The sequence below is a fragment of the Aphelocoma coerulescens genome, chromosome 12 (genome assembly GCF_041296385.1).
Source record: "Aphelocoma coerulescens isolate FSJ_1873_10779 chromosome 12, UR_Acoe_1.0, whole genome shotgun sequence".
Taxonomy (NCBI): Eukaryota; Metazoa; Chordata; class Aves; order Passeriformes; family Corvidae; genus Aphelocoma; species Aphelocoma coerulescens.
In genome coordinates this window covers 15306871-15327166 of record NC_091026.1, presented here as the reverse complement: position 1 = coordinate 15327166, position 20296 = coordinate 15306871, and the positions used below count along the sequence as shown (strand labels likewise).

The following is a 20296-nucleotide window of genomic DNA, read 5'->3' as shown; positions in this document are numbered from 1 at the left end:
GCAAGAGCCTGGCTCTCCTGCCAGGAGGGCCCTTCTCCCATTTCCTTACCTGCTGCCAGCCCCGGAATGGAGCTGAATGTGGAGCCATGCTCTTAAAAATCATCAGCATCAAGGGACCACTGGGACACTCAGCAACTCTATCCCATGCTATGAGTAAGGATGTTGTGCTCCATTGCCTTAATGTGTTCCCTCCCTCAAAGTAAATGTTGCAACTCCCACTCATCTGTGTCTATAATATCCCATGCTAAACAAATATTAGCTTACACCTTTTTTCTTTTGTGCTAAATATTTGCCCAGGTATTTTATTTTGCAAAATTCAAGCTCATGCTTGTATGATCTGCTTGCATTTTGTTAATCTGAGAATATTAATAGCCTGCTGGCATTGCTGCTAATTTGCAGTTTCTGCTGTGGAGTGAATATAGTAACAAATGTTTAGAATGGTTTGTTAATCTTACCAATGTTCATTATGTATTTATTAATAGTAATTAGAGCCAGTCATAGCGATGCATTTGCAACTTTTTGTATCAATCAAACAAGCATTTTTTGAGAGGATGATCATTTAGTAGGAAATTTAGTGTGTAAATATGTAAAAAATTAAATATGGTAGGAGAAAAAGTACAGTAAAACACTGAACTGAATTAATAGTTTTCACCAAAATTTTTGTCTTGTCTGATCCTCCCCTCCCCCCCTCCCCCATCTCCCAAAGCAAAGTAAAAACAGGAGGAAGAAGGAAAAGGTTTTATCCCCTTTTTTTTTTTTTTTTAATTACCCATTGAAACAGTTCTATTTGGACTTTTTTCCATATATCAGAGATTTCAAGGCAATTTTTGCAGGTTATTCAGACAGTTTTAATATGCACATGCATGTTGAGATATTTTTCTTCTTTTTCCTTCATTTTTGGTGGTGAACTTGATTTACTTCAAAGGGTTTTGGTTTTTCAAAGGCCAGAAAGAAACACAGTTCTTTTGAAAATCAGGGCTCTGTGCTCTCTTGACTGGGTCTCAGTCACATAATCAAACCTTTCCCAGTCATTGGTGCTGCTCACTCCTCCAGATAATGTCACAATGTCCTTTTAGGGCAAGTCCTGAATGAGTCCTTTAGGTCTCTTGCAATTATATGAACAATGAAAAGAATAAGAGCATCTCTGAGGAGTCATGATTGGACTTTGTTGTTGTTGCCTTACCAACTCTGCTCCTCCGTTTATGCTCTGTAGGCCTGCTGTCACCACTCAGGAAACAGATTATCCAGCACTTCTCCATCTTCCAGCCCAATCAGAGATTCCTCCTGCATCAGCAGTGCTTATTATTTCCAACTGTACATAATTATGGCAGAGAGGTTGCACCACCATAACTGGATAATGTCAGCAGTTCTATTACAGTGCCGTACTTCTAGTGTCCTGAAATGGGGATATAAAATCTCACTTTAGCTTACAGTCCTTCCAGTGGTGAGAGATAAGTGTGTGCAGTCAGCCTTTAAGCAGTTAAAGAAACCCATAAAAAAATTCCTCTTTGGGATGGCAGTTGTGTAAAAGCTTGTTACAAAATTGGGGTTTAATGCACTTTTGCAAAACTATTAAGCACCTGAAGCTAGCAAATGGCCATGAAAATATCAATAATGCACGAGCACAGAATGATTTGCAGGTTGGTGCAGCAAAAGAAAAAAAATAAAATATGTGGGCTCCAGTTATAGCAGGTCTGCCAAAATGTTGTGAATATTTAAGGATGAGGAATAACTCCATCAGAGCTGTTCTACTCCAGGAAACAATTGAGTATACATATCTAACAATCTATTAGTACAGCTGTATAAAAACCTTTTTTATATATTTAATTCTTTATGAAAATGGTACTTGACATGTGAGAGGTCAGCTTTTTGGAGTTGTTTTTCTTTATTTTTTAGTGGTATTTTGAACCATTTTTCTCACTGCAGTCTGCTCTCCCTCCTGTTACCCCCTGCCCTGTTTGCAATATCATGAATTAAAGGGCTTCCACAGAATGAACCAGCCTGATTTCTTTAAAACATTCAATATGGTCTTTTTCAAACAGGAGAAGAGGGTGATAGTTCATCTCTGTTTAAGAACTCGGATAGAAGTTCTGCCTCGTGCTCTGCTGCTTATCATATTCATGCCAGCAGAGACCAGTGATGATTGCAGTGCTCTCTGAGTTCTGACACGCTTCTAAATATAGCATACACTGCTGTAAACTCCAGAGGTGATAATGAAGCCCGGACCCATGTGTCAGCAGAGCTCTGAAAGGGTAATGCATTCCTGTTCTGCACTACTGGTCCTTATTTGTTAGTTTGTGGGCACCTAGACTCCACCAATGATGTCTTGCTTGTTTTCACGGAGCCAAGAGGTGAAGCATGCAGAGCAGTGGAGATGTGTAATTTTATCAAGGTAATTGAGTATTAACTATTTGTGTGTCCTTTGAGAGATGCACAAGGAGGGGGCAAGGGCAGGAAGCTTTTCATACAAGACTTTGTATAAACTTGTTGCCTAGTAAGTGTTGACAGGTCTTTAGCACTTTGCTGTCTGATGACAAACTCCTTCCACTTCTTTACATGGGGTGTAGGAAATGACTGACCCCTGTAAGCTAGGCTTACTTATATAGCACAAATTCAGCAATACAAAATCAGGATGTGCACAGAGTAAGGGAGGGACTGCATTGAAGATGAGTTAGAAACTTGCCCTAGGAAACTCTTGGTGAGTGATGAAGACTTTTTTTCTTTTTTTCCAGAATTGATGAGCATAACCCTGCTGCTCTCTTATGCTTTCCTAATTGAGGTGTGAACCCATCATGCAAACCTTTACATATTCTGTTCTTTAATCTGAGCATGTGAACCAAGCTGGCTCTCAGAGAGGGAGGTAACCAACTTTGCCCTTCAGGTCCTCCAAGCAGAAAAAAAATAACCTTCCAGGCTTCAACCACTAGGAACACCTTCATGTCTGGATGACCTGACAAATGAGTCCAGCTTCTTACTGCAGATAAATCAGTGCAGTCTGTGTGACAGATTTGGCCTTCCATGTGCTTTGCTGGTGACAAGAAGTGTATTTTGAAGCAGATCATGAGGGTGCAGCAACTGGCATCTTCTGTAGCCACTACTTAGTGGGCAAAGGAGCTGGAAGTGGCCTTGCGGTCCAGCGTGGGAGGGTGTCCCCATCTGGACTTCTCATCCCTCTTTGGTGAGAAGAGCACACCCTTGTGGATGTGCTACATGTGGGCCAAGGGTACCAGAAACACCTGTAACGATGCAATTTCAGTCTCCAGGAGGAACAGAGGTTATCCCCTGTCCTTGGCTGTAGGGTAGAAGCAGCTGAGGAAGAGAGAAATCTAATTTAGCAGAGGTTTAACAGCTAACATGCTCCAAAAATTTTGATATGCGTTAGGGGCAAATCTGACATAACTGAAAAATCAGGCATTTTTTCCTTCTGATCTCACCTATTTTTGTCCAAGAGAGGGACTGAAACCCTGTTGTGAGAGAGGGGGAAATTGCTTGAACTGATATGAAGAAGATAAACAGAAAGAGAGAGATTAGATCGATCAGTCGATCAATTGATCACCGTGGTCTCCTTATGTGCTACGCCAGAAAACTGCAGCCCAGTACAAAGCTGAGAGTTGAACATGGGCCTTTTGATTCATCCATCACTTTCTGCATTTCTAAAGATGTTCTTCTAGTTGTGTGTTACCAGCTTGCATTTGCCTGGACCACGATCATCATCCACAGCTGTCTCCAAGGTTATACAGAATATCATTTAAAATTAGTTGGTATTGTTTAAATCCAAATGCAGCCTACTGAGGGCTGCCAGGCTGTGCTGCCCAAAGGGATGTGTGAGGCTGAGCCAGCAGTCGGAGGTGGGGATGTGCAAGCGGATCGGGGAGGGCAAGGGGCACTTGGAGGTGAGGAGGGGGTGGGAGCTGGCGGAGCACGTGGCACCACGCTTATCTGTGTGGAAGCGCAACACCTCGCAAACTTTTAAACCTTTAATCTGCAACGTGAATTTATATAAGGCTGCCTGTGGAGGTGTGCGGGTCACCGGGCTGCACGGAGGCTGGAGGTGAGCGGGGACCGGGGAGAGCTCCGGGGCGGCGGTGGGGCCGCTGCAGGGGCGGAGCGGGGGAGCCGGCGGGGGCTGCCCGGAGCTGGGCAGGGGGCTCGGGGTCCCGGCGGAGGTATCGGGGTCCCGGCCCGGGACACGGAGCAGGGAAGGTGGCAGCAGCTGGGAGCTGCAGGATAGAACCTGAGTTACAGGGGAGAGAATTTACGTTTTGAGGTGAAAATGAGGTGACTGGTCCTCGTCGGAGGCGCCAGCTCGGGCTGTTTCTGTGTGAATAAACGGCTCTATGGAACGAGCCACCCGAGACTGTGCCGTAGGAATCCTGGGGTGGAACCGGGAAGGAAACCTGGTCTGACTGCGGGAGTGGGGAGGGTAAGCGGGGCCCCTGTCGGTCACTGGAGCCGCTGTCGTGAAGGGGCTTTGGTCTCAGCAGCTGTAATGATCTATAACGAACATATTGATTATAGGGTTATATATAACCATATATAACAGTTCCATATAGAACGATTGTGTAGCGATATATATATATATAAAATTTATATATACAAGTTATTAAATACAATCCGGGTCCGTGCAGAGCTGGGCAGAGCCAGGCTGGGTGCCACTGGTCCCGTTGCTCGCGTGGCCTCCCCGGTCCCCCTGCACTGTGGAACAGTGGGAGTGAGTCCCACCTAGCACCCTCCTCCATCATCATTCCTCTCCCAGCCCTGGTGATCCCAGCCCAGGATCTTGGGGGAAGAGTTTGGTTCTGGGCAACACTCTCAGGCAGACAGTGGGATGGTTGGGGTGTCCCATGCAGGGCCAGGAGTTGGACTCGATGATCCTTGTGGGTCCCTCCCAGCTGAGGATATTCTGTGATTCTGTGAGTGTGTGGCTCTGTCTATGCTGGAAGGTGTTGATCACAGCTGTGTAAAGGTCCTTGGCTGGATATGAAGTTGAGTGTTGTTCATAATCCAGACGCACAATCTCTTGCCCTTGGTAAGCTGCAGCACCTGCCCTAACAAATCCATAAATACTTGGCTGCTGAGCTCCATCCTCAAATGACCGCAGTGTAGATGTGCACTTTGTAAAAACTCTTTTGGAAGGGGCCTGCTCTAAACAGATGAATGGGTTGGCTTGGATACCTTTAAAAAGAAAAATCCTCTTTTACCAGCACACTTTACAACTCTGACATAATTTAGAACAACATTGTCCTCCTGAAAATTCTGCTACATGGTTGCAGTGTTGCCAGCTCTTGTGATTTGCAAACTTGAGAGCAAACCTTGAAGGAGGTCATTTAATCCATTCCTCTACCTGAAGGCAAGAGCAGCTTTCCCTAAGCATCATCCGTGAAAGATGTGGTAGGGAGATTTTCTGCTCTTCATGGTTTCAAAGCCACTGACCATTGGTACCACTTGTAGCTGCTAGTGCAGAGCCAGTCCTCCTGCAAACTTGAATTTTTGATGTTGAACTCTCTTAAAATCTACCTGTAAGTGCTATAGTTTTTACCTAGACGTTTAAAGATCACCCTGGGAATCTGAAGTTCTTTGCATGGGAATGGTGTATGGGAAATTAGGATGTCACTAAGTAAACAGGTGCCATCAACAGTTCACAAAGTTACTGGCCCGTGTAACACAGAGTATACAAAATAAAGTACTCATTTTCCTCTGCACTACTGTTAGGCCTGGGAGGAAGAAAACCAAGCACTGCATGTTTGAGAATGAGCAGCTTTATAAATCCAGTTCTGTAAATATTGTGACCATTGCTACCTGATGAGCAGGTATACCAGTCTAGATGAATTCATTATTATTTGTAAATTCACACATTGTGGTAACTCGTAGTCATGGTTTCCAAACACATGAGGAGTGTAAGCTAAAGATCATGAAATAGTACCAGAGATAGCCTGTAGGTATGTTCAGCAGCTGAGCTTTCATTGTGTCTTCTCGTGGCCACATGCTCCATGCTCCCACTGGTCCTAAATGGGAATTGTTTGCACACACCAAGTGGGGAATAAACCAGGAAATCACCCACTGATCCATTGAGAGGCTGTATGTAGATCTGTGACAAGCAAAAGTCACAGCTGCCACTGGGCTGTGAAACATTCCTGCTGAACGACCCTGATCTGTGTGCCGTGGAAAATACCTGCTTAGGTCTGTGGTAGCAAGAGCCTCACTTTGACCAAAGCAGGTTTCTCAAAGTTTTACTTTTTAAAAGTGTGTAAGTTCATCGCTGTGCCTTTATCTTTCAGAAAAAATCCTAATCCAAATTGTGGCTGATCAATGGTTGCATTAGTTATGCACAAAAGGGTTAATTCTACCAGCCTTGTTCCCTTTGAATGCTGCTTTACCCTGGGAGGAATTGATTTGCATTATGCAGGTTGGAAAAATTCACCTCCAGTCTGAACTTCTGTAAAAGTCTCCAGGGAAGGTCAAGTTTCTGTTATTTTCAATAATAAATGAGATTCCCATTGAGTAAAATGATCCAGGAAATCAGCTTCAGCTCTCGGAATAACAGTTCTGTGGTCTCTGATGAAGGGCTGGGAAGAACTGATAAGAGTTGGAAGAGAGATGAATGAATCTCTCCATGCTGCAGGTTTTACAATTCTAACCTAGTAGAATTGGCTCCCAACACAAGTGTTAATAACTTTTTATTTATTTTGAAGGTTGTCTCAGAGTTGTGATTTTCAAATACACTTCTTTACAGTCTTATCCTAGCTCAAGGAAAATTTTTATAGGTGAAAGACAGCTATAACAATAAAGGAGAAGATGGTATTTTTATAATAGACAACGATTTCTCACAGCTCACAGGAATGTCTTCCCTTCCGCATGTTTTTCTGCCAAATGGATGTTTGGAAGCGTTAATAATTGCGTTTTCCCCTTCAACTCTGGAAGTAGCCTAATTTGGCTGAACAGTCAGAGGGGAAAAAAAGAAATAATTAATGTGATTCATTCATCTAGAAAGTGTAAAGCTTAACTTAAATGGCAATAGTGGTAGACAAAGTGCTATAGTGAATGTTTCAAACTTCAGATTTCTGTTGAGGTATGAAGTGATCTGAAACGAGTGAGTGGCAGTTCATCAAAAGGATGTGTGTTTTCTTTTAATTCTGTTTTATTGGCCCTTTCCAGTTATTAATCTCAGAATTGCTAAAAATACATGGGATAATGGATGGTTGCTGTTCAAAGCTCTAGTTTACTGCACAGTCAGTGTGGGAAAGTGCTTTAGCTACTTTGGCTCTTTTGTATTGCCTCGAGAAAGAATTTTCCCCATGTGTTTTGCTCCAGAAGTCATCTGTTGTTTTTCAATGTATGCACATAAACAGCTCTTGCCATTATGCCTGAACACTGAGTCAGCAGTTCCCTCTGATGAAGCCATCACCAGGGCCTGTCATGTTTATCTGCACAGATCAGCATCACAGAGCACATAATGCTATTAGCTCCCAAACGTTGTCTGCTAACCACAGAATTGTGGGACACGAGTGACCTTCTGCCTTTTCCTTCCTAATCAGCTCTGAGCTTGGGCTGCCAGCTTGGTTGTTCTGTGCCTCCCTTACCCATCTAAAAAATGGGCATGATTTCATCTTCCCACCTTGCTGGAGGCATTTTGAAGGCGAATGTACTGAAAAATGGGACCTGCTCAGATTTTTTGATGTATGTTGGAAGATTTGAGTGTTTGTTTTATTTTTATTTTAAATATTTAAAATGCCTCCAATGAAATTATGTCTCATTCATTGGACTTAGGTCACTCTCATCCTGCAGTGACAGAAGTAGCAGGGATTTCTCTCTTGATTTTCTTTTGCCTTTCTGCAACACATCCTTGACAGGATGAGAGAATATTTCTTTAAAAAATAGTGCTGGGAGATGGAGCTGCTGGCTCTCTCCAGCCTCATCACCTCCACCAGTACCATGGGCAGTAGGGATCACCTTAAATCAGCAGTGTCCTGAGCCAGAACCAAAAGACAACATTTTTTATTTTTCTTTTTTTATCCACAAAACATTTAGTGCCCCGAGGCTGTTATCCTGCAAAAGCTTGAGCATGTGTTTAGCACTAATCATGGAAATTGGTCTTGAAGCAATTGGGATACTTGTATGCTTTGAACTGAGCAGGTGATTTGCAGCAAGTCCCATTATCAGTTCTGTACTAGCATCTGTCTGGCAGAGTGGTTTCACCTGCATCACTCCTCTGAAGGTCTCAACACAGCTGTCAAAGGATGAATGCTTCACACTTTGAAAATAAGTGCTGGAGTTTAGATTTAAACTTTGTTTTTTCAGAAAGGTCTTATCTGTCATATGATATTCTTGTCCTGAAGAAAGGCAGCCTGTCTCTCTGATAATCACTCGACTGTCCTTTAAGTCAAATAACATACAGATACTTCTGAGAGAATATCATCTCAGGGTTTCTTTAAAGCCTGGATCTGATCGTGTGCTTCCAGGCATTCATTTTCCAGGCATGTAGTGATCTAGGAGCATGAGAAAACAGATTTCTGGGGAAACTCTCTTCTCAGCATCTCAGATCACAACACCCTCCACCAACCGGGTCTAAGCCGAGGAAGTAATTGGGGTGTTGAGGATTTCTTCTGTATCCTCTGTGTCATGCCGACACAAGTGCAAGCTAAAACCTGGTGGTGTTTTTCTTTGCAGGGAATTGGAGGCAAGACAATGAACAGCTCATTTGTTTGGGCTGCCAGACAGTTGCATGAGGATAATTATTGTGTGATGTTTATTTATGTTGGACTCAAACCAGTGGTTGTGGGGACCTGGAGATATTCTGGAATTACTCACCGCAGTGAAAGTTAGAGCTGCTGGTGTTGTAGCTCCATGGGGCATCTCGTGTTGTGTGATGCCCAGTCAACACCAGCAGGGCATTGATAAACTAGCAAATGAATTTAAAATGGCATTTAAAATTGGGGCACTTGCAGAAAATTATTTGCAAGAAGCTAATAAAATGATGGAGTGTGTAATGTGATGGAAAGATTGTTTTGTGTGAACACAGAACTGTAAATGACTACACAGGGATATTTAACAGAGAGAAGGTATAACTAGAAATAATCAGATTAAATGAAGCAAAGATCATTTAAGCCAAGCACTGGAGTATTTTATAGGGGTGTTGCTTGGCTTCAGAAAGGCAAAGTAAAGCATCCTGTGAGAGTGTATCCTATGAAACTCATAGGTGATGACAGGATTTGTAGGCAAGGTTTTATTGTTTGTGTACAACTGGAAAAGCAATAAAATCAATGAAGAAGCTTGTATACATCATCAATAACATGACAGTTCATTTTGGACTGCAAAGATGCAGAGTTATGTGCGACCTAGCCAGCAGGCTTTTACTGTACCAGGAAATGTTTTAATTAAAAGTGGGGAGAATGTATTGTAACTTGAATTTTCTTTAGTATTCTATTGCACTTTAAAAACTACAAGTTCTTTCTGTGTTAGAGCTGGGGGATGTGGAATTTGCAGAAAAGGAACTGTAAATAACAAAATATTATAATAGTTTTTATTTCAGTGGGGTAAGAAAATATTTAAAATTTATGTATTTGATTTCTTTTACATTTCAACACTTCCAGTTATCAATAGGGATGAATCTGAAACTCAGACACCAATCAGCTTCTCAATGTTTTGCATTTTTTCAGCATCTTGAGCTGTTGTCTAATCATCATCACAGAAGGTGAACCAGGATAATGTTTTCAACCAGCTGAAGTGATAGCAATCATGAAGAACTAAAACATGCCTTGCATACAGAGCTACTGAAAAAAAATGCAGGAATTGGTATCAGTTAAGAACAGGTAAAATTAAGGGACAGAATCTGTAGGGAGTATTGTCTAAACGTGCACATTGCTGGGTAGATTTGCTGTCTGTTTAGTCCTTCCCTTGAGTTTTACAGCAAGTGCATCCATATGGTTACATGACTGCACATTTTTATAGTCTGCATCCTCCTTGCTATAGCAGAGGCATTTGCATTTTTTTGGTCACTATTGAATATGAAGCTGGAAAACTGCTAAGCAAAGGTGAAGGAGGATTTGTCAGGGAAAAAGAACCATCTGAGCCAAGGGTTGCTGAGTGGGCAGAGACAAAAATTGAGGAGCCACAGGAGACTCTGACGTTCCAAGAGTGTGATGAGGTTATCACAGTTCGAAGTCCATTAGTTTTACCTCATTTCATGGCTCTGAGCTTCAGGAGAAAGTATTCCATGGAGACAGTGTTTTCAGTGTACATTGTTCAGGGAAAAAGACTGCTTTTAATAACTATTTTGTTGTCCTGTGGAAGTGTGGTGAAATGGGTGGGGGGGTGGTGGTGGTTTTTGTTTGTTTTGTTGGGTTTTTTTTTAAAAAGGGAAAAAACCTCTCTGCCCCTTTCTTTTCAGTAGACTGGATGTGGTCACTGAAACAAACTTGAGGGAATGCCTCAGAGATAAATCAATATGTTTTCTGTGACTCTTTATTTCTGTGTTGGAATTTTACAGGGATTAGACTAATGAACTGGTCTTCCTGCTGTTAGGTGAGGTGTTTTACTCAGACTTTTAACTGCAAATCAGAGGTCTGTTGCAAAGGCAATTAAAGTCAAAAGAAGGAGTTTTATATCACACCCAAACAGGGATGCCCACATTGTGTTGTATTACAAACAGCAAAAAGAGGTAAAGACTCTCTATTGAGGCAACTGAGCTGTTGGACATCAAATAATCTGAAATTTAGTACTGTGGCATTTAAGTACAGAATATCTTTTCATGGATATATGTGCACATATGTATGCAGATGTTAAAAGCAAACATTATTTTTGAATAGAAGCTGAATCGAAATACTGCAGGTGTTCAGTCTGTGTTGGAAATGCCATTTATTATGAGCTTAATTATGGTATCTGATCATAGGGCACGTCTGAAGTCTTGAAGTAGAATAGAAAATAGGATATCTTGTTTTGTGGAATTTAAAATGTTTTGGTATCCAAGTTTTAAAGAAAAGAGATGTGTTTTTTTTTCCTTCCAATAGTTGTGTCAGCTTGTGTAGGAGTGCTGTTGAGGAACACACCTGGTCCAGGTTGGTGGGCTCAAAAGCTGCAGATTGAGATGGAGACTGAAATGCACTTTAAACTCTGGGTGGGAGCCCCAGACAAGAGGCTGTGAACTGCCAGCCTTTGGGATAACAAAGGACATGAAGATGGGGGATGCCAGCCAGGTAAATGGATACTGAGAGACACTGCAGGAGCCTCACAGTCCCAGAAATTAAAGCCTCAGGCCTTGGGAGTGTGACTGTCAGAGTATTCTTCCTTTGGTTGAAATAGTCGCACATATTGCCAAAACAAGCTTTCATTATTTTTTGATAAAACTGGTCACTGTGTTCTTGTTCACTGTTTTTCTGCTTCAAAACTCCACTGCATGTCTTTCCCCAAATAGGAAAATTTCTCCACTACTTCATGGCAGGCAAAAAAGATTGTATAATGTTTATAAAACCCTTAAGGTTTCTCAAAAAATCGGTGACCTTGGCTTACCTGACTTCCCTGGTTTTCTGTCTGTCTTTGCTCTGTGACTTGGCAATTCATCTTGCAAGAGTTTACAATGTACCCAGTTCCAAATGCTGTCTTGTCCCCTCATCTTTTCCAAAGCCCTTTTCTCCCAGCCTTTGGTCTGGAACATCAGGCAAAAAGTTTGAGAGCCATTTATTTTTTACCTATTCTATGATTCTACTCCTGCATAACCTACTCAAAACTTGTACCAAGCCATGTGAAGATCTGATAGCTAATGAAATGCAGTTTTTAATACTACACTTTCTTAATCCAGCCACTCAGCCAAACATCACAGGGAATCAATGAGTGTTTTCTTTCTCAGCAGCTGAATACTGCTACTGGACCAATTCGCAGCTTGGTTTAATGATATCCTTGAGTTATGAAGCTCTCAGACTGGGCTACACCTTCTCTTTGGCAATTTGGAGAAATCAGATAGCTCTGCAAGCAGATATGAAAAAAGCAGATATAAAGCATGATAGGTTATACATCCTGATAAATTACTTCTAAAATGTGAAAGTATAAATAAGACAATGCAGTATTTGTTTAAAAGTGCTGAATGCGTGGGAGCAAACCTCCATCCCAGGTCTCCTGTGAGTTAAGGGTATTTTAAGCACTTCCCCACACACACCTTTGGCCTGTTGTATTTAATACAGATGTGCACATTCATATGGAATAGTGATCTGAATCCACGTTGTGCTTTTCCACTGCTCTGCCTCAGCATGGTGAGGCTGCAGGTGACTGAAGTGGGGCAGCCCCGTGCAAGCACTGCAGGGATCAGACTGGGCTTGGGTTGAAATAGCCCAGAGTGAATGATCTACAGGATTAAAAATAACCAGCTAATCAGAGTGCTCTGTAATTATCCAGTGTAGGTATTTAATTTACCACCCTCAGCCATAGCCTTCCCCAAGATAGACGTTTCTACTGAAAGTAACTGTGATAATTTTTACATAGATGAAAGGTGGACCTTTTGAAATAAAGGTGTGTGCCATGGGTGTCTAATTATCTAAGCTTCTAAAAGGGTATATGAGAGAAACTGAATATAAGTGCATGTAAGTATATAATCACCTTGTTAATTTACTTTCAGCTAATTTCACTTTCTATAAGTTGCATCCACACTTAGACAAATGGCAATTTTCACTCATTTCTGTACCAGTATTTAAAAGCAGAACATTACAGTGCAATCTCATTACTACTGCTTTATTGATTTATAAAATTACATTTTATTACACTAATCCGTATATTAGAATGAATAAAACTGTGCATAGCTACAGCTAAGGTATTCTTGCCAAGTAGGTACATAGTTTGCTTTTTCATCAGTAGTTCACAATTTAAATTAGTGGATGTCATGCTGTTGGACTCCAGAAACACAGGATTAATGGCAAACTCATTAGTTCATGAAGTTTAATCTTCTTGTGGGTGTCCCACCTCGTGGGAAATAAGAGGGATTTGGCTGCAGGTGTCTAGTGAGGTAACAGCAATCACTCAAAGAAAGGGATGTAGAGCTGCTGCTATTGTGAACCTGAGAATATTTATTATTTATGCTTTATTTGGTACTGGAATACTCTTTGCTTAGGAGAAAACAAATGAATGCTCTGAAGGACACATGAAGAGGCTGTAACTGCTTTAGCAAGTGCTACATGGCAGTAGAGCCACTGGTACTTTTCTCAGGTCAGGGGGGTGACGCTCTGTTTGAATATTTGGCATAGATCCTTAAATAGGTCTTTTTTAAGTGGCTTTCTTGGGGGGTGTGGCAGGTTTTATACCCTTACTTCTCATCATTAGGTAACTTATCAGTTTCTTTTAAATTGATATTACAGTGGTGAGTGATCCCCTCATGCTGAATTGGCTTTGTGTAGCCTTGCCATGGTCTTTCGCAACACGCACAGACGAGCTTGCAAAGCCCCAACGAGGTGGCAAGTTATTTTTGTCCCTTTTAATCTGTTAGGCCCTGATCCTGATCTGTAGGGTTTCCTAAATCCCACTGATTTCTCTAGAATTAGGTTCCTGGAGTCCGTTGAGAGCCTGGGTTTGGCTGATCTTGTGCTATTAACTGGAAACAAACCCACTTTCTCTATCTCAGAGGGCTCTAAGGATAAATGTGTTGAAGATTGTCAGTGTTCTTATTTGGTGGCAGGGAAGGCCACTGAAATAGCAAAAATAGATTTAAAAAGGACAAAAATAACTTGCTGCCTGGAGGGTTTACGCAATCCGAGCTGTGCTGTGTGGCTTGGCTGAATCACTTCTCCAGGGAGGCTTGGGGCAGTCCATGCTTCTTTGAGGGGAAGGGTCAGGGAGATGCAACTGGACTCAGCATCTCAGAGAGAGGGAGAGTGGCTTCTATGTGTGCTGAGGGTTACTTGTGTGCATGGCTGGCACAGCCCTTTGTGCAAAAGGTGTTCCTCACAAGCTGCTGCTCTGGGCTCCTTCTTTGGTCACTTGCTGGAAAGACTGGTGGGAGAAGGAGATACTAAGCTCTTTGTGCAAATCCCTTCCATCTCCCCCATGGAAGAAGAATGCTTTAGAACTCAGCCATGAAATGCATTTCTCTCTGAAAAGTGTCTGTAGAAAGACAGTTTTGTCTTGGTCAGCTCTTTTCTGGGTTTAATCAGTCTTTCCTGCTGACCACAGTGACAGAAATTTGCTTTTAGTCCTGCAGTTGTGTGTGTGGCCAGGAAGAGTCAATCAGCATCTGCTCCTGCACATGCACCATTAACAGGGCTGGGAGTTAATTTCTGGTGGCAGACACATTCTTCTTTGGATTGAATTTCTACTCAGCCACCAAGACACTTTGAATGCTTGTCACGTTCTTGGGGTTTATAGGTATCAAGACACTGGCTAGAGAAGGCATAGACAGAATTTAAAATCCCAAAATGAGCTTTCTGAGTTTCAAGTTTCAGGAGAAAATTGTATTTATAAGCTGAGCGTGTTCGGTTCGTAACAGATTGGGCCTGTCTGAAATGTCCATATTTTATGTAGTTAAAAATATGAATGATCCCTTACCACAGGTATGTGGGGTTACAGTGTATAATGGATTGCACAACAATGTCCAAATGCAATTCCTTTTACTTATGTTGGGGAAGAAATAAGTAATTCTTAGTTTGAACAACCCCAGAAGTCAGTAAGATAAGGTAGTTCTGTGTACAGTGTCTTCTTACAGACTGGTTACACTTTATTTTTGTGTATGTGGATAAGGCTGTTTTTAGTACTGGGCTGCTGCAAAGTTCTGCCTTAAGCTTGGCTGCTGATCAGGTTGCCTCTTCTGGAGGCAGACCAGGTTGTCTTTGTCTTTTCCCTTCTCCATTTGCTGTTAGCAGATTTGTGAAGTTTGTCCTGCCTGGCAGTTATCTGGCACCATAGGTGACAGATACAGGAGAGCCAAAGCAGGCTCTCCAAATTACCCTGTGATGTGAGGGAAGAAGGTGACCTCCAAACACAGTGGGAGGGAAAAGGGGCTGTTTTCCTAATATGTTTCTTCTTTGGCAGCTGAAGGCTTTTTCCCTGTAGATGATGAGAGCAGTCTCTTCTTGCTGAATGAACAAAAATACCAGTTTCTCAGAACAATGGGAAGAGCAGCACCCTGTCTTCCTCCCACCCCTGCCTTTCAGAACCTCCCACAGCAGCACTTGGCCTTGCAGCCTCCTGAGTCAGGAGCATCCCTGCACACTTCACTTTATTTACTGCAGTTGCACCCACTGCTGGTAACCACCAGTGGCTTGAGTCTGTGTAAAATATGGTTGTAGCAACTATTATCATTACTTTGAGTGTACAACTCTCACATTATCTGTCATTTTATGAGATGCTGGTTAATGGAGATGAGGAGTAAATGACTTGTGGTTTGATCAGATGTATTTTGGTGGCTCACCAAATTGTCACTGCCAGCCAGTGGAATTGGAGAAGGAGTTTGCAGAAATTACTGCTTTGCAAATGGGAGTTGTAGGTATTCTGCACTTGAAATGGTGACTGCCAAATTACTTGCTAGGGGCTGTTTTGGTGCACAGTAACAGTACTACTGCTCAAGAACTGCTTTTGTTTTAACATGGAAGCAATTGAAGTGACTTCAGCCCCACTGAAGCCTTATTTTTGGATTACAATAAGCAAGATTCTGATTAATTTAGCAGCAGGGCATCAGTGACTATTAGCAGCTTAACTTGAAGGCCTGGTAGATTGATAAAGAACTAAACAGCCCCTGAATCATATATTAACAGTCTGGCCATAGTATAATTGAGGCTCATGTTGGGTAAATGTCAGCATGGTTGATAGGCAACACAACAGCAGAAGCTATTTGTCTTTTAAATGGGCACTTAAATTATTCAGGATAGTAGTTGATAGTCATCAAGACATCTGAGCCACAGTCCAGTTATTCTAGGCATGTGTGCACAAGCTCTAATTAGTTCATGTACAGCACTGAGCTCTCCTTGGACAAACTCACCTGTGTCTAGAAGCAGTTTCTCAGGTGGAGTCTCCAGTCCCTGATGAGATCCCTCTACTGTGGCCCAAGCATTAGGGATGCATGAACAAACTGGGATGCAGATAGCTTGGGGGTGATAACCAAACCAACAGCTGGGCAAACATTTCATTTAGTATCTGAGTCACTCATGTTAGATGTAGTTTTACTTCCCCAATCCCTGAGAGAAGGTAAAAACTGCAATGCTAACCAGTAGCCTTATTTTTTTTGTTTTCTTATGTCTTCTGTGGTTACAGGAAGTTTGAGGAATTCCCCTGTGAATGTAATGTGTCTAACTAGTTTTAAATGCTGTGGGATATGCTAGCCAAATAAGACTGAAAGCTTTTGAACCATTAAATATGCAGAAGGAGTTGGTAGCCACTCAGTTTCTCCTCCAGCTCCTTCTTTGGAGCATTAGCAATTCTGAGGTAGTCACACAATGGACATAGCTCAAATTAATTAGCTAAATTTGTACCTAATGGCAATAAGATTTCATGCCACTTAATATTTCAGTGCAAACAAGACCAGCAACTAAATGTATTTAAATATGATTGGCTCATCTTCTCAAGTGGAGTATCTTATCTTTTGTTTGGGCTAAATACAGCTCTCATTGTGCACAATTAATTCTGCCATTAGCAGTGGTCTGACCTGCTATTAGCTCTGATAAAATGTACAGTCATCCCCTTCACTGAAGACCATCCTGTGGTAAGGATGTTGAAATGCAGTTTAAAGGGGGAAGGAGGATACACACACTTTGCCTTTGTACATAATTAAGCCATGCTAATGATGGGAGACTTAATTACAATTGGAGTTTATCAGCAGAGAGCTCCAGTGGTGGCTTGCAGGCTGTGATGGTGCTGGCCTGTGCACACTCAAGCTGCACAGCCATGGAGCAGTTGTTCTAGGCTGTGAAAGGGCTCTGGGTGGAAGGTACTGATTATTCTTGGTGTCCTATGCCTGGGAAAAGTCATGGAGTTTGCGCCTCTTGGCTTTCTTTTCTTCCCCCCTTTCTTGCTGCCCGCCCTCTCCCCCCCTCCTTGTGAAGCAGCCCTTCTGGCTTTGTTGTAAGTGTGGTTTGTAATCATTGTACACATCCCAGATGGTTCATGAAAACTCTTTGAAATGCCATCTGCCAGGCGTGTGTCCAGCCGGCAGCCTGTCATTCTGCTACAAGAAAAATGGAGGCGGGTTTTCCCTTCCCCCTGCCTTCCTGAATCGCATTCAGTAACACTTGCTCAGATGTGGAGCAGGATAACAGCCGGAGCATCTGCAAGCAATCTCTGCTCCAGACAGCAACATGGAAAGTTGTTGGGTTTTTCGCCTTCGCCCAGATAAGATATCACAGCCAGTGTAGTTTTTATTTTCCCTGGGCTTGCTGCTGAGGACCAGCTGAGGTGACAAATGTTATCTCTGTGATGCAATGTTTCCTTTTCCGCGATGACTTTCCTAATGCCTTCCGCGTGTGTTGCGGGCAATCGTGCTGATAGCAGGCACAGCTGCGATTTTTTGACTTGAACATTATTTTCGACTTGAACATATTCAGGAAATTAAGAACACTGAGATGAAACAAATAGATCCATTAAAATGGCTCAGAGGAATTATGACAGAGAAATAAGTGTCATGTCAAATAGGCAGCCAGCACTAGTAAACTGCTGACTGCAATTTCACTGCTGTAAAAATTCAGATGGAAGAAAAAAATTATTAATAAATATCCTCTGTGGGAAGATATAGATAAAGAAAAGAAGAGGCTTTAAAAGATAAGGTGAAAGCAATCCTGAAGTTCCCTGATCTTTGTGTCTCATCAACGTCTTAGTAGTTATTGGGAAAACACACATCCCAGTCTTTGTCATTCGGCTCACGTGCCACATGGCCGGGGGTGACGTTTGACTGATTGATGAGCAGTGGTACAGAGGCTAATTCTCACTTCCATTGTGCTCCAGGCATGGGACAGCTACAACGTATCATTGGTCATAGTTATTGTCGTGGCTTTTCATCCTTCTTGCTTCCCACTCGCGGGCCAGGTTTAGGGGAATGTGGCAGTGACCACCAGGCACAATGCTCTGGGGAGGGTTCTCACAGCCTCAGTGTCTACGGCAATGTCCGTGCTCAGGGAGGAGATGTTGCATCTGGTCTGCGACCCTTCATCCCGGCTGCTGGGTGTGTGCTCCACGCTCCCTGTGTGCCAGGGAGGGACCTGAGTGAGCTGTTCTGCATGCCTTTGGATGGAAGCACCTGCACTGGGGCGGAGAGGGGCACATGGTGCAGCTCCAGCATTTCTCTGGACTAGATCTGTGAAAGAAAATTGCCTTCTGTTACAATCTACCCAGTAAAAATTGTTGTAGCCTTACTATAAGGATTCAGAAATACAAAGAATACAAGATTGAGTCCTTTCCGAATAGGAAAGAGTAATTCTGCTAGCAGGGTGGAGATATCCATCACTATTCCCATCCCCTTCCTTACTTTTCCTCCCTCCTTCACCCATTCATACAGCTCCAAGAGGAGGAATGATGGAAAAAAGCACAGGAATTTATAGATTCTCTGAAGGCTGCCAGTAAATAATAAAGAAAGAGAGTTTCTATTTTGAAACAAGAAATGGAGCGTGTTAGAGAAAGTGGATGTCTATCAAGGAAATTAATCTAGTGATCGTCTTTCAAGGGTGACACTCTGTCAAGACTGACCTCTTGAGCAGTCTCTCAGATGAATAGGAGATAAGCAGACTTTCCGCTTTCCTGGCACTTGAGGAAAACATTTGCCAGATGCAGGCATGGTAAATTTATGCTCTTTCAGCTTCTGAGAGCTGGAATCTTCCCAATTAGTTTTCAGAAGCTCAGCTTCTTTATTCTTTCTTCTGTCCTTTTGTAGAGGGTTTAGGAAATGGTATTCACTGAGAAGACACTGCCCAGGGGCCAGAAGAGTCCCTCAGAAGTGAGAAATTATGCTTTGTTAAATGTTGGGTATGGTTTCCACGTCTCTGAAGTTATTCCCAAGACAGCAGACTGGTTTCAGCCACAGCATTTGGACACCTCCAACTCTCTAACTCCAGTCTTTCTTCCAAAATTCAGTTTCCTGTACTATCTGTAAATCTGTCATTTATATTTAATCTCAGACATGCAGAATCCAGTCACCTCCCAGCCTCCAGAGTCATGGAAAATAAAGGCTATTGAACAGAAATTGATTCTTATCAATGAAGCTGTGCTCAGTGACCTAAAATGCAACATCCCAAGCCATCTTAGGGAAAAAGTCATGAAATGACTCATCTTACACTGTGCTTCAGAGTGCTGTAAATTGGCCAGAAGGGAGAAGAGTTTCAGAGCTGGCAGTGGCAGTGATCAGAGCCAGTTTTCCATGGGTGCTACTGAAATTGTCAAGTGCTGGAGAGAGAGATTCAGTGTGACTTATTACTCAAAAGTATTCCTGAACTGGAATGAGCTTGTAGGTGAACTTCTGTGAGAAGAGTTGTCAGGCTGTCTCTTTAGTGAGCACGTGTGAATGGTGCATCAGAACTGTCTCATAGTATTTTTTAAAGCTGAATAAAAAATAATAGCATAAATAGAGATAAAACACTAAGAAGAAACAAGGGAGAAATTATGTTTATGATGTGAGAGAACATTTGGTGAGATAGTGGTATAGAAATAATGGAACCTGGAAAGTAGTTGCCTTATCTGAGAATACAGATTGCAATTTTAGTGAGGTTGAAGTGGGAGAGATAATTCTAACTGCAGGAAAGTAATTGCTGGCATTTTCCCAGGTACCAAATTTTTCCAGCTGTGTTTCTGGACAGAGAGATGAGAGATTTCTTTGCCAGAGTCTTTCTGAGAGTACAAGAAACACTGTCCTTCAGTTGTTTTGTTCTACTTGGTGCCACCAGTTCAACCCGAAATCTATGTCCTGTTTTTAATGGGCTCAAACTTCTTTTGACCCTTGTAGCTCACAGAACTGTGTTTTACAAACACTGTTGTATCTTTGTGAAAATTTGTTACTGTCTCTTAGTTCTTGATAAGAAAACAACTCGTTTAATGTTCTAATTTCTCCTTTCAGGCACAACCCGCCCTCCAAGAGAAGGAGAAGTGCCTGGTGTGGACTATAACTTTCTGACTGTGGAGGAGTTTCTGGAGTTGGAGCGAAGTGGGACCCTTCTGGAAGTAGGAACTTATGAAGGTATGGAGCCACAGGCAGTGAAAAAGCACTTCAAATACCCATGGTGGGACACCACATTTGCATCACCCTCGCTCAAGTTAGGACCTTGCTTTCCATCCTAGTGCTCTGTTTCCCTTTTCTCTGTAACCTGAGAGAGGGAATTCCAATTTTGCTGTGCTTTATCTTTTGCCTGAA

At 42.4% G+C, this 20296-nt stretch overlaps 1 protein-coding gene across 16 annotated transcripts in view; it reads left to right on the top strand.

The window, feature by feature from the left end:
• The window catches only part of MAGI1 (membrane associated guanylate kinase, WW and PDZ domain containing 1), a 336356-nt gene that overhangs the window by 229514 nt on the left and 86546 nt on the right, over positions 1-20296 (top strand). For all 16 annotated transcript variants that reach the window (XM_069027545.1, XM_069027541.1, XM_069027540.1 and 13 more), the window contains exon 3: positions 20003-20122. In XM_069027545.1, coding sequence (XP_068883646.1) covers positions 20003-20122 — 120 coding nt within the window. The remainder of the gene's footprint in view (positions 1-20002; positions 20123-20296) is intronic.